The 13,260-nt window shown below is 43.2% G+C and overlaps 1 protein-coding gene across 1 annotated transcript in view; it reads right to left on the bottom strand.

Moving 5' to 3' along the window:
- SGSM2 (small G protein signaling modulator 2) overlaps positions 1-13,260 on the bottom strand; it is a 328,957-nt gene that overhangs the window by 207,153 nt on the left and 108,544 nt on the right. The window contains exon 2 of the mRNA XM_066598602.1: positions 6,611-6,686. Coding sequence (XP_066454699.1) covers positions 6,611-6,686 — 76 coding nt within the window. The remainder of the gene's footprint in view (positions 1-6,610; positions 6,687-13,260) is intronic.

A 13,260-nucleotide genomic window follows, 5' to 3' on the forward strand; every position in this document is an offset into this window, starting at 1 on the left:
CAGCTGTGACAGTTGTGGCAGAAGTCCGCGGTATTCTCCCTATGTTTTCAATGGGGCTAGCGCTGCTGCCGCTGGCCCCATTGAAAGCACTGGCGATATTACAGCATTTTTCTTGCGCTGCGAGGCGAGTGTTTTCACTTGCTCTCACAGCGCAAGAGAGAATAAAACGCCAGTCGGTGTGAGCCCTTACTCCCCATACTTCAGCCTATCAGGTACCAGTGAGCTCCAGCTTCTCCGGAAATGCAAACTGCATGCTAGCAGGTGCTGCCTCCTGACCAGAACACACCCATGGTGGGAAAAGGTACATGAGTCATTGATAAACGCTACAAACCAGCAAATATAAGCCAAAATAAGGGGTGGCACTTTAACTGAAATACCCTGTATTTCATATGGATGCACTAGTCTGCAGCAAAATCCTTCAGTCAAAACAAAAAAAGGAATTTCCTTGTACATTCTTGGTTACTAAATACAAATCTGGGCTATAAATTCCTCCAGCAGCCATAGTTTTTGAGGAGTAACATTTTTCAGTAATGGCAGGAGAGAAGGAGAAACAAGGAGAATACCATCCCGCCTGTATTCCCCGTTTCTTCTTCTCTCCGCTCCTGCCAGTATGATCACAGACGGCTGCCGAAGGTCCGTGAAGGAGCCTGCTGCTCAAGACAGATCTTTAACATAGTAACATAGTATGTATGGCCGAATGAAGACGATGTCCATCTAGTTCAGCCTGTTTCAACCCCTTGTTGATCCAGAGGAAGGCAAAAAAAAACAAGAGGCAGAAGCCAATTAGCCCCTTCAGGGAAAAATTCCTTCCCGACTCGATAATGGCAATCAGAATAATCCCTGGATCAACCTCTGATAGTTCCTACCTGAATGTAAGACCTGGATCAACAACCCCGCTGGTCACCTAATGTCTATATCCTGTAATATCTTAGCGCTCTAGAAAGACGTCTAGTCCCCTCTTAATCTCCTCTATGGATTTTGCCATCACCACGTCCTCAGGCAGAGAGTTCTGCAGTCTCACTGCTCTTACAGTAAAGAACCCCCTTCTGTGTTGGTGATGAAACTAGCTTTCTTCTAGACGTAGCGGATGCCCTCTTGTTACCATCACAGTCCTGGGTATAAACAGATCATGGGAGAGATCCTTGTATTGTCCCCTCATGTATTTATACATAGTTATTTGATCGCCCCTTAGCCATCTTTTTTCCAGGGTGAATAATCCCAATTTTGATAGCCTCTCTGGGTATTCCAGTCCTTCCATTCCATTTATTAATTTAGTCGCCCTTCTTTGAACCCCCTCAAGCACTGTAACATCTTTCCTGAGCACCAGTGACCAGAACTATACACAGTATTCCATGTGAGGCCTGACACACATTTAGAGGAAAGCAGGTTTCCTCACCAATAGAGATGAGCGAACGTACTCGGATAGGCACTACTCGTCCGAGTAATGTGCCTTATCCGAGTACCGCTCTACTCGTGCTGAAAGATTCGGGGCGCTCCGCTGCTGACAGGTGAGTTGCGGCGGGGACCGGGGCAGAGCGGGCGGGAGAGAGGGAGAGAAAGATCTCCCCTCCGTTCCTCCCCGCTCTCCCCTGCAGCTCCCCGCTCCGCAGCGCGTCCCGAATCTTTCAGCACGAGCGGGGAGGTACTCGGATAAGGCACATTACTCGGACGAGTAGTGCCTATCCAAGTACGTTCGCTCATCTCTACTCACCAACATAGAAAGGGGTTCTTTACTGTAAGAGCAGTTAGACTGTGGAACTCTCTGCCTGAGGATGTGGTAATGGCAAAATCCATAGAGGAGTTTAAAAGGGGACTTGATGTCTTTCTGGAGAGGAAGGACATTATACGTTATAAATCTTAGGTTAATTGTTAATCCGGGTATACAGGCAGGTGGGAACTATTAGGGGTTGATCCAGGGAACAGTCTGATTGTCATTAGGGAGTCGGGAAGGAATTTTTTCCCCAAAAGGGCTAATTGGCTTCTGCTCTTGGGGTTTTTTGCCTTCCTCTGGATCAACAACACAGGAGGATAGACAGGCTGGACTAGATGGACATTGTCTTCATTCGGCCTTACGAACTATGTTACTATGTTTATATAGTGGGAGAATAATGTTCTCGTCCCTCACCCCTATACCTCTTTTAATGCACCCCAAGATTTAATTAGCTTTTGCAGCAGCTGACTGGCATTGGTTGCTTCAGTTAAATCTACAAATGTTATTGCACTCCTGCACCTAATACCAGGTAACATTATTCCTTGATCTTGGGGACCTACTGCACTATAGAGCGCTGTTTTGACACGTTATATTCAAATTTCCTACATTCAGTGGGATAACAATGTGGAACTCTTACTGATATCAGATTGAAAACTTTTAATCAGTCTTTATAAGGCGTAGTCATCTTTGTACTCTGAGCATGCTCAGAGTGCAGAAAACATGCTCTGCGTGTTCATCATAGCCAGAAGCATCTCTGAAGCATATGCTCTGGCTGTTCTTCATTATTGGAGCACACTCCACAGAGTTGTGCTCCCTCCAAAAGCAGGGTTGAAAGCAGAGCATCAAAATGGTAGAGCCCAATGCAATAGCTTTCAACCCATTCATCCTGCACAGACGGATGTGCAGCAGTGAAATGGATGCAGAAGATGTACCAGTCAGATGCTACTTCACTGTCTGATTATTTTGAAGCATGTATGACTGATGACAGAAGCATGTAGAAGTTAATGTATTTTGATGATTCACTGCAGATTTTTTTACCTAAAAATGGAACATTAATGTTCACTTTGCTACTATTAATGGACAAATAACTCAAAATAAGTAGGCTACATCTGCTTTTCACTTTGGTCACATGATGTGTGCTCTGGCTGCTGTTGCTTGATTTGTTCATCATTGCATCAGCTGGATCATGGGCACTGTGCACTCCAGCAGGTCACATGATTTACTTTATGATGTCACAGATTACTCTGAGAGTAATCCAAGAGTGTAATGATGACTATACCTATAAATATTCCTTTAAAAAGTTGGAGCTTTTCACTATAATGGTTCTGATCATAAAGGTTATGCTAAATTAAAGTAGATAAAACAGTGCAATCTATAAGTGGCCTCCAACCTGTTGCTCTCAAGCTGTGGTGAAACTACTCTTGCCAGTATACTGGGAGTGTTTGGTAACCATTGCTATATTATCTGCAATGTGTATTTTAGCAAATGTATGGTTGTTCATATCCAGCACCCTACTTACACTATAATACCAGTATTACTGTATGCTATTAGGGCAGTTAGCAAGTACTGAAATCAGGGTAGGAAAAAGGGAGTAAAGCATAGATTGGGAAATAGAAATTAGGATAAAATGCATGATCATTGATCCATAAAATAATATAAAAGCTAACTTTGGTATGAAAATAACTTTTCATGGAAAGTTTTATACTCATTGCTAAATTATAGGGTTTTTAAACTCTGAAAGATTGATGATCTATGATCAGGATAAGTTAGAACAGCTGATCGGTGGGAGTTCACTATCTGGAGCCCTGGCCAAATAGCTCTTCTTCAGGCTGTTGTAACACTGTACAGAGCAGTGTGCAGTGGTCCAGTATGATATTGCAAACATAGCTATCATTCACTTTAAAAAAAATGGGAGATGTGCCTGCAATACCATGCCAGGCCACTGCACAATGTATGTAGCTGTCTACTGCCTGCTTTATACACCGTAATGGAGGCCCATTGAACAGCTAATCATCTAGGGTTCCTGGCAACAGATGCTGCCAATCAGTTTCTGATGATCTATTAGGATAAGTCATGAATGTTTCAGAGCTGGATAACCCTTTGAAATGGGTCCACAATTGCCATTTCTACCCAATTCATATGCAAAGTAATGTGGAGAGACCTGACAATCAGCGGCTGGAGGGTGGAGGGAATGTGAATAAACAAATATCACCAGACTATTCCCAGGAGCTTCCTTCCAAGTATAGGGCTGCATTTTATCAAATGGAATGGAGATTTGGTCAGACTTAATGGTGTTCTCAATGCTGAGAAATACAGACAGATACTTATCCATCATATAATAGGGAAGGCGTCTCATTGGCTCCAGATTTGTTCTGCAGTAGGACAATGACCCCAAATATAAAGCCAATGTCACTAGGAACTATCTTCATCACAAAGAAGCCCCGATCTCAACATTATTGAATCTGTCTGGGATTACATGAAGAGACAGAAGGATGTGAGCAAGCTACATCTACAGAAGATTTGTGGTTAGTCCTCCAAGATCTTTGGAACAACCTCCCTGCCGAGTTCCTTCAAAAACTGTGTGCAAGAATTGATGCTGTTCTGAAGGCATCTTACTTTGCAGCATTTTTTCCACTTGTGCCTACAACTTTTGCACAGTACTGTAAGTGTCAGATCATGGAAATCAGCATGTCTGTCACTATACTATGTGCTGCCTTCAGCCAAAGCAAGATACAGGACCTAGCAGGTTCCCTTTAACCCTTTGCAATCCAATTTTAGATTCAGGGTTTCCTAGGGGGCTCTCTCTTTCTGACATTATACAATAGCGCCATCTGCTGGCTAGAGCCAGTACTGCGGTAGGGGACATGCTGGAGAGGCCCCCGACAACAGAGCGGCCAGTAATATACAGTAAGAATACCCTGCCGGACGTCTTCCGACACAGGAGCTGTACAGCCTTCAATCAGAATGTCTTCAAATATCAGACAGTGGATTGGAAAGGGTTAATAAACTGCAAGGCTGGAGTACAGCTATAGGGCACATAAAATAAGATCAGAAAGGTAAAAAAGATCGGATGATTTTGTCCTATATTTTCTTTCATCCAACTTAATTTGTTTTGCACAAAACCCTTTATTACAAATGTCACTGAAAGTAAAACATAAATGACATAATACGCGTATTCAGTACCAGTTTATGACCTGTCAGCGGTGCTGAATTACTACAAGCCTTGAATCAGAACAGGTACTGTCATTTTATTATGGTACTTTATATAATGAAGCATGTAGAACGAGTACATATTATAGACAATGTAAAATGTAACACAATGAAAACATAACGAAACGATAGCAGAATGCAGATTACATTAGTCAAAGCACTGACTATAAGCACTAACTGTAATGGAATAGATGTAGATGGAGGAGGTAATGGAATAAATAAAGAGCTGTGACCTTGTCAGGTTTATGGAAGATGGCTTCCAGAACGGAGATAAGTTGGCATAACATGCGCTTAAACTAGCGGATAGAACTGCAAAAAAGTGCTAATAAGTGTTGATCTAGGGCAGTGATGGGCAACCTTTTGAGTTCGGTATGTCAAAAAACAGAGCATAACTCGGGTGGTGTGTCACTTCGAGAAAAAACAACCATAAATTTGCGATATTTATAGTTTAAATAACAAATATGTATAATTGTAATCTATAACTGTATTTTTAAAAATCCAAAACACCCATAGCACAGGCCCTCGCCTCTCGCTGCCTCCCTCTCACTTATCTCGGTAATGGTGAGCCCCCAGCGGTGACAGTGTCCCCCACAGTGGCCCCCAGCAGCGACAGCGCCCCCCCAACAGCGACAGTGCCCCCCACAGCGACAGCACCACCCACAGCGGCCCCCCAGCAGTGACCACACCAGCCACAGCAGCCCCCCAATAGCGACAGTACCACCCACAGCAGCCCCCCAGCAGCGACAGCGCCCCCAAGCAGTATCTGCCCCCCACATCGGGCCTCCAGCAGTATCTGCCCTCCACAGAGGCCCCCAGCATTACCTGCCCCCCCACAGCGCCCCCCCCCCCAGCAGTGACTGACCCCCACAGCGGACCCCAGCAGTAACTGACCCCCACAGCGTCCCCCCAGCAGTGACTGCCCCCTTACAGTGGCCCCCCACCGGTGACTGCCCCCCACAGCGGGCGCCCACCGGTGACTGCCCACCACGAGTCCACGTACTTACCTCCTGGAAGCTCTCCCCCCACAAGTCCACGTACTTACCTCCTGGAAGCTCCACTCCTCCTGTGCCCGGCGCACCAGTAGCAGCGATGATCTCCGGCGCACACTGTAACCTCAGTGTGCTGCAGGATGCCTCCTCCCCCGAACGCTCTCGCGGAACCAACAGGTAGGAGACGTCGGGGGACGAGGATCCCGGCTGCACACTGACATCACAGTATGTGCCAGGATCAGCGCTGCTAGTAGTGCTGGTTAGTGAATACCAGCAGAGGAGCCACGGCCCCTGCCGGTATTCATTAACGGGGTGAGCGGCTGCGTGTCAGTGGCTATGGCTACGCGTGTCAGTGCTGACACGCGTGTCATAGGTTCGCCATTACGGATCTAGGGGGTATATTTGTTGGGTGGCATGATGGATGAATTAGACTTTACTGTAACATTAAATATTAAAGTGTTAAGAAGTTCTGCATTAGAGAACAGCACCTTAAACGCTTATAGATACTAGTCTAAAGGGAGATATGGTCACATAGTATCAGTGTTAAACAATGCAACATTTTGCCATACTACCCAGCACACTGCCCAAGACTGAGGATGAAGAACATGCAGAATTATCAGTTCCTTAGGAAGCTAAATGTTACTGCTAATGAATAACTGTTACTGATAATGGAAGGTTGACACCCAAGGACAAGTCTTACCGCACAGCGCTATTATGTGACTGCTGTCTTCATGGACAAATTTCCTGGTTACAGCCTCTTCCATGATCTGTTTGACCTGCAAACACATAGAGATGATAAGTGAGGCTACAATGCAGATTTTTAGTTCCTCCTTCATAAGTGTTGCAAAAACACAAAAAAACGCCTGCAACAGGAGAGCCTCTCCTACAGATATGAGAAAACTGGCATTTTACCTGAATTGGACAATAGTATGAAGTCCTTGATCCAGAAATCAACTCTGGCAAACATACTCTGATTTCCCATTGATAGTATATAGGATAGTACATAAACAGACATGCTTCTTAAAAATGAATGAAGAATTCAAAGGGCTATTCCCATCTTATGTTATTGGTAGGACATGCCATCGCTGTGTGATTGGTGGGCGCCCAACCTGTAGAACCTCCAACGATAATGATAATGAAGAGCATGCAGCACTGATATATCCCCTTCACTGTTGTTCCTTGTACAGCAGTTCTCGCAGGCACCAAACTCTGTAGGAAGCTGAAGCTTTCACTTGAATGAGGTTGTACTGAAATTCTTTGCACAGCTGGTGGCCAGGGAGCTATAACAGTGCTGCATGCCCTTCATTTTCGGGATCAGTGGGGGTCCCAGAGGCTGGACAGTGAGGCTCACAGGGCTATACCAGCGCTGCATCCTCTTCAGTCTCAAGAGCAGTGGGTTCTGACTTCTGGCACTAGTGAATTATAAGATGGGAATTCCACTTTAAAGGGAACGTGCCATCGGAAAAACACTTCTTGTATAAATTACGGCTTTATTTTAAACATATTTTTCTTAAAATTGTTGGCAATTTTGAAAAAAAATTTCCAATGACATGATCTAAATTTAAAAAACTACTAAAATCCTAAATTTTTCACACTGACCACTAAACCTCATATTAAGCTGATATTTCCATTTCTGTAGAGAAAACTTTTCAGCTGTCATGTCATTATCATCAGGATTACAATGAAAGGTAACACCTCTATATAGATAACACAGAAATGATCATTCACAATAGGTGATGGTCACACCTCATCCCCTCCCTGCACAATGAGATTGGCACAGGTCACAGAGCATGCCTTGAACAGTCTCCTATAGAAGTCAATGGGTGCCTGCCTGTCCATTGTGTTAATAGCTCACGATTTTTTACTGTAAAGCATGTTCAAATGCTGTTAGACGGCAGCCCTCAAATTCATGTACAGACAATAGAATAAAAAAATCTAAAATCAGAAAATCATAAAACAGATTAGAAACATGGAAAACGGTTCCTTATCTGGGTTAATTAGTTAAAAAAAACATAACCAATATATTCCCTTTAAATTATGTCCATTACTTTTAATAGCATCTTGCAAAATTAGTATATTTATTTGAAATCATGGAGTTAATAGATGCACAAGTGTAGCAAAGCTGCGTTTGTCCGTGTGTAAGAGCCGTATCAGTAGTAACTGCGATATCATACTTTGTTATAGCATAATGTTCCTTAATAAGCCTGTTAAGGTACATGGTGTTACATTCAAGCTGGACATAAAAGGTCAGATATACACCCAAAGTACAAATGCTATATAAGGAAACGTAAAAGTGAAAAACTGGGGAACTGACCCTAACCTCCTGATATGGTGAGACCCTGCCTAAAAGCAGAGCACTCACCCTGATGAGGGTGACCCCACATCAAGAACCTGGGGTGACCCTGATGCTCCCTAGATGATGACAGGGAATGTGGGAAAGATTAGATGCTATAGAAAATATAAAGCACAAGTATGCAGGAGAAAATATTTTACAACATCCCAGATAAAATAATACACCAGACAGCTTATTTAACCCTCTCCAATCCACTGTCTGACGTCTAAAGGCATTATGATTTAAGGCTGTACAGCTCCGATGTTGGAAGATGTCCGTCGGGGTTCTCTTACTGTATATTGCCAACCTCTCTGCTGTCAGAGCCTATCCAACAAGTCACCTCATGCACTACTGGCTTTAGCCAGCAGATAGCGCTGTTATATAATGGCAGAAAGAGCGTAAGCCCCCTAGGAAAACCAGAATATAAATTGGATAGGAAAGGGTTAAACTGAGGCACTGCACTTGTGCCTGAGCCATAGACTTGACCAAAAATACCTTCAGACGGAGTGTATAACTGGTGTCCTCTGAGAGGAGGAGCTGGAATAAATGTGGACAATATAAAGCTGATTGGCAGGCGGAGATAAATACCTCCCAGTCAGCCAATCAATTCACATACCAGCAGAGAAGTGTCCTTATCACTGTCCAGTGCCAGCATGGGCATCACATGGGCTGGGGCTGATGCTGTGATGTCACTCCAGTCCCGATCCTCAGACACAGCTGTCACATATGGGATCTGGACTCACGAAAGTTATTGCAATCTTCAAAAGCTACACATATTATATGACATATTCAGCTCCACTACTGCATATCTGTATACGAAAAAGGTCTCTACAGTACGGATATAAATTCAACAGCTTTGCATAATGAACACTATAAAGGAGTATATCGTTACAATAACTAAATGTATCGTGTTACAGATGTTTGTTAATAGCAATTATTAACTACAGGGACCTGACATTCATTACACCCAAAAATAATAGTAAACAAACTTAATATACTGTATAATTACATTTTCCAATCTGCCATTTAGTGTAATTACACTTATCAACTCTGTGACATCAGAAGTGGACTGGGTGACCTTGGATTGCAGATGGACACTGTTTTTTACCACTTAACATAACAGACTTTAATGGCAGGTTACCCAGTTACATATATGAAGAACAGATGATGCTTCTATCCTTCTGCAAACACCTTGAAAATCTAGATGTAGCAAACCCAAAGTCAACTCCACCTGTAGCATATGAGTGGTCTAATGTCTATGGAAAGGGTGGGAGACAGACATAATCGCTTAATTAGGCCCTCGTATGTGATCTTAAAGTGCACAAGTCATGAACTTTAAGCAAAGGCAACTATAATATGTTCATGAGATTAAGGGAGACTGTACACTGTGAACCCACTTATATGAGGTGCATCCAAGTTCTAAGGTTTCCTTTTTTTTTTCTTGAGAACAGGAGCAGACAGAATCATGGGACACAATTTAGAAGACATGGGTATTAGAGATGAGCGAGCATACTCGCTAAGGGCAATTACTTGAGCGAGCATTGCCCTTAGCGAGTACCTGCCCGCTCGGAAGAAAAGATTCGGGTGCCGGCGGGGGAGAGCGGGGGGAACAGAGGGGAGATCTTTCTCTCCCTCTCTCCTCCCTGCTCCCTCCTGCTCACTCCCGCAACTCACCGCTCCCCTGCGCTGGCAGCCGAATCTTTTCTTCTGAGCGGGCAGGTACTCGTTAAGGACAATGCTCACTCGAGTAATTGCCCTTAGCGAGTATGCTCGCTCATCTCTAATGGGTATTCTTCATCATACAGTTCACAGAGCCCATATGACAGCGGCTGAAGTTAGAAGCATTTTCAATACCTAAAGGGTCAATGTTCACATTCTAAGAACAGCAATTAACAATTGTTTTCTTCACTTGCATGTTATGACACCCATCGACATTCACCATCAGTTGAGTGAGACATGCGGTGAAGGTATCATAGACTAAAAAATATGCGCTCATGGGTGCGACAGTTCAAAGAAGGTCAAACACCATGTGAGAATGAACCAAAGAACCTTCAGCCATGCACGAACAACATAATTGTGCGAGTGGTGCAAGTGTTTTTGAAGGACCACCGATTGACCATGGCAGAGATTAGCTGCAAATTCAGCATTTCTATAGGATCTGTGCACGCCATCCTGCATGCAGACCGGAAGATGCAGAACGTTCCCTCCAGTTGGGTGCCGCAAAATGTTGACCGAAGATTACAAGGCTATGCACATGGCAATGTGTCATGCAATCATGTCACGTGATGACGCCCCGGATGAGGCGTGGATGAAGAACTCTCTCTGTGGTCGCATGTTTCCAGGCTTGCAGCTCTTGCAACAGTGATTTTCCACTGGGCAAAATAGACCATAAAGAAGCGTTCGCAGTGACCAGGCAATAACGGCGTTGACATTGTGAAAAATGTGTATGTCAAGAAGGAGATTATGCTGAGAAGTGACAATAACTTTCAGCTTTCTGGGATAAGTAGTTTTTAGACAAAACGTAGGAAACCTTAGAGCTTGAATGCACCTGGTATGAGTTGGATGGGCTGGTGATGTTGTCAGAGACTCCCTAAACAAAGTTGAGTAGAGGAAAGTTTCTGGCAGGGTGTCTCCATCACACTGCGCTCATTAGACATCCAATTCTGCTAAACATCAGAAACATTGAACTGCTTCCTCACCTTGATTTCATTACCCCCGTTAGGTTTACCCTTTTTGAGGATGCACCTATTTAATAGAACTTGCCACATGAAAAAAAAAATAATGCACTAAATTGCTGGTTTTCTTTACACTGTTTCCTCTTAGAACAGATCTGAAATAAATACTATGCAGACAAATCACAGGTTTCATTTCCATGTGTCAGACTCACAGTATTGGATGCAGATTTATATACACTGTATAGAAGATATTTCCTCATCTAACTGCTGATGAGATCTGTGTAGCATCATAAAATCTCAGAAGTCGATGCAGAAATCATAAATTGATTTTCTGTCCTAACTCCCTCCTCTGACAGGCCTGCAGTCACACTCATTAACCAATTATGTTCCCTGGCAACCATAGAATTAATCAATTTACAAAGTGATGCTGTTATTGAAGAGGAGAAAAGCCCTCTTGTTGTGATCACAGCTATCGAACGTAGTCACAACCTGCTCAGCTGGTGATTATTGGCGTGATGAAATGAATGTAACACGGCTACTTATTTTTTTCACAGAGGTAAAGATCCCTTACTAAAAACGAAACTTTTAACAATTAAATATTTAAAAACTTCAAGACTAAAGACAAACAAACATGAAGACGTTTGTAAGAATCTAACCCCTAGTTCATGAGGGTAGGGATTAACTTCCCCCTAATGTAGGCATAGTTATTACTACAGAAGACCAAACTGTACAAAGCATCTGTCAACCAGGTGTGTCTAGCTGATATAAACAGAGGGCAGTGTATAAAGAAGATCGTCATTTCACATAGTAGTGGAGCCACTAGCCCTGATGGTGGACTAGCAGCTAGTCCACCATCAAGACTAGTGGTTCCACTACTATCTCTCTGCTTTGTTTTTGTTTTGTTATATCATTTGACCTAACGTGGAGGGATTGGACTCTGGTTAGTTAGCTAGGCAAGGAGTCTGGGGTATTCACTTCAGGTAGTGCCACTGAAATCTGTAAAAAGATAGAAAGAGAAAAGAAATAAGAATTGACTTGGGCTTTATTCTTGTGGGTTTATCCGACAACTAATGCAGATTAGTGGACATTTATGATTTACACATTTGTGAAATTGGTCCCTTCTCTTGACAACTGTGTTTGTTATGTGGTCTCTGGTAACTTAGGTTCCTGATGCACTGTGTTTGTTATGTGGTCCATGATTCATTGCGCAAGTTCATTGCACTGAAGTGAGCATATTTGCACATACGCTTGGGTCAAGCTGCCCTAAGGCTGCTCTCACATGACGTTGGTAAAACGCCATGTTTCAAAAAATGTGTTTTACTGCGATTTTGATTGGCATTTTCAAACGCATGTCATCACGTTCCACATCGTTTTGTAATGCTCATTAGCTTTGTGATGACGTGTGTTAAAAAGCACAAAAACACATGAAAATAGAGCAGACATCACTCAAAAAATCACAGCGTTCAAACGCTAGTCTGCGAAGCCCCATTGAAATCAATGGGAGCGCTGTACCAGGATTAGCGAATGAGTGCAGTGACTTCGTAGTGATAAGAAGAAGGGGACACAGGATCTCTGTTCTTAGGATTAGTAGAGGTCTCAGCGGCGAGACCAGTCAGACTTTTATTACCTATCCAATGGGCAGGTGATAAAAGTTGTTTTTGGTAAAACTTCTTTAAAAGTTAGGCCTTGTTCACATTAGAAAAATCTAATGCAGACCTGCCTCATGATCAGTGGCAGAGCCACAGTTTTCTGTCACAGATTTGCACATTCAGTTGGTACAGACCAATGGGGCTAATCCCCAGTGTATATACTGAAGAGAATCTACATCACCTCTATGTGTATATACTGGGGAGACTCTACTTCACCTCTATGTGTATATACTGAGGAGAATCTACATCACCTCTATGTGTATATACTGAGGAGACTCTACTTCACCTTTGTGTGTATACACTGAGGAGAATCTACCTCACCTCTATGTATATATACTGAGGAAAATCTACCTCACTTCTATGTGTATATACTGAGGAGAATCTACCTCCCCTCTATGTGTATATGCTGAGGAGAATTTACCTCGGATCTATGTGTATATACTGAGGAAAATGTACCTCACTTCTATGTGTATATACTGAGGAGAATCTACCTCACCTCTATGTGTATATGCTGAGGAGAATCCAGCTCACCTCCAAGTGTATATACTAAGGGAGAATCTACCTCACCTCTATGTGTATATACTGAGGAGAATCTACCTCAACTCTATGTGTATACACTGAGGAGAATCTACCTCACCTCTATGTATATATACTGAGGAAAATCTACCTCACTTCTATGTGTATATACAGAGGA

The sequence above is a fragment of the Eleutherodactylus coqui genome, chromosome 4 (genome assembly GCF_035609145.1).
Source record: "Eleutherodactylus coqui strain aEleCoq1 chromosome 4, aEleCoq1.hap1, whole genome shotgun sequence".
Classification (NCBI taxonomy): Eukaryota; Metazoa; Chordata; class Amphibia; order Anura; family Eleutherodactylidae; genus Eleutherodactylus; species Eleutherodactylus coqui.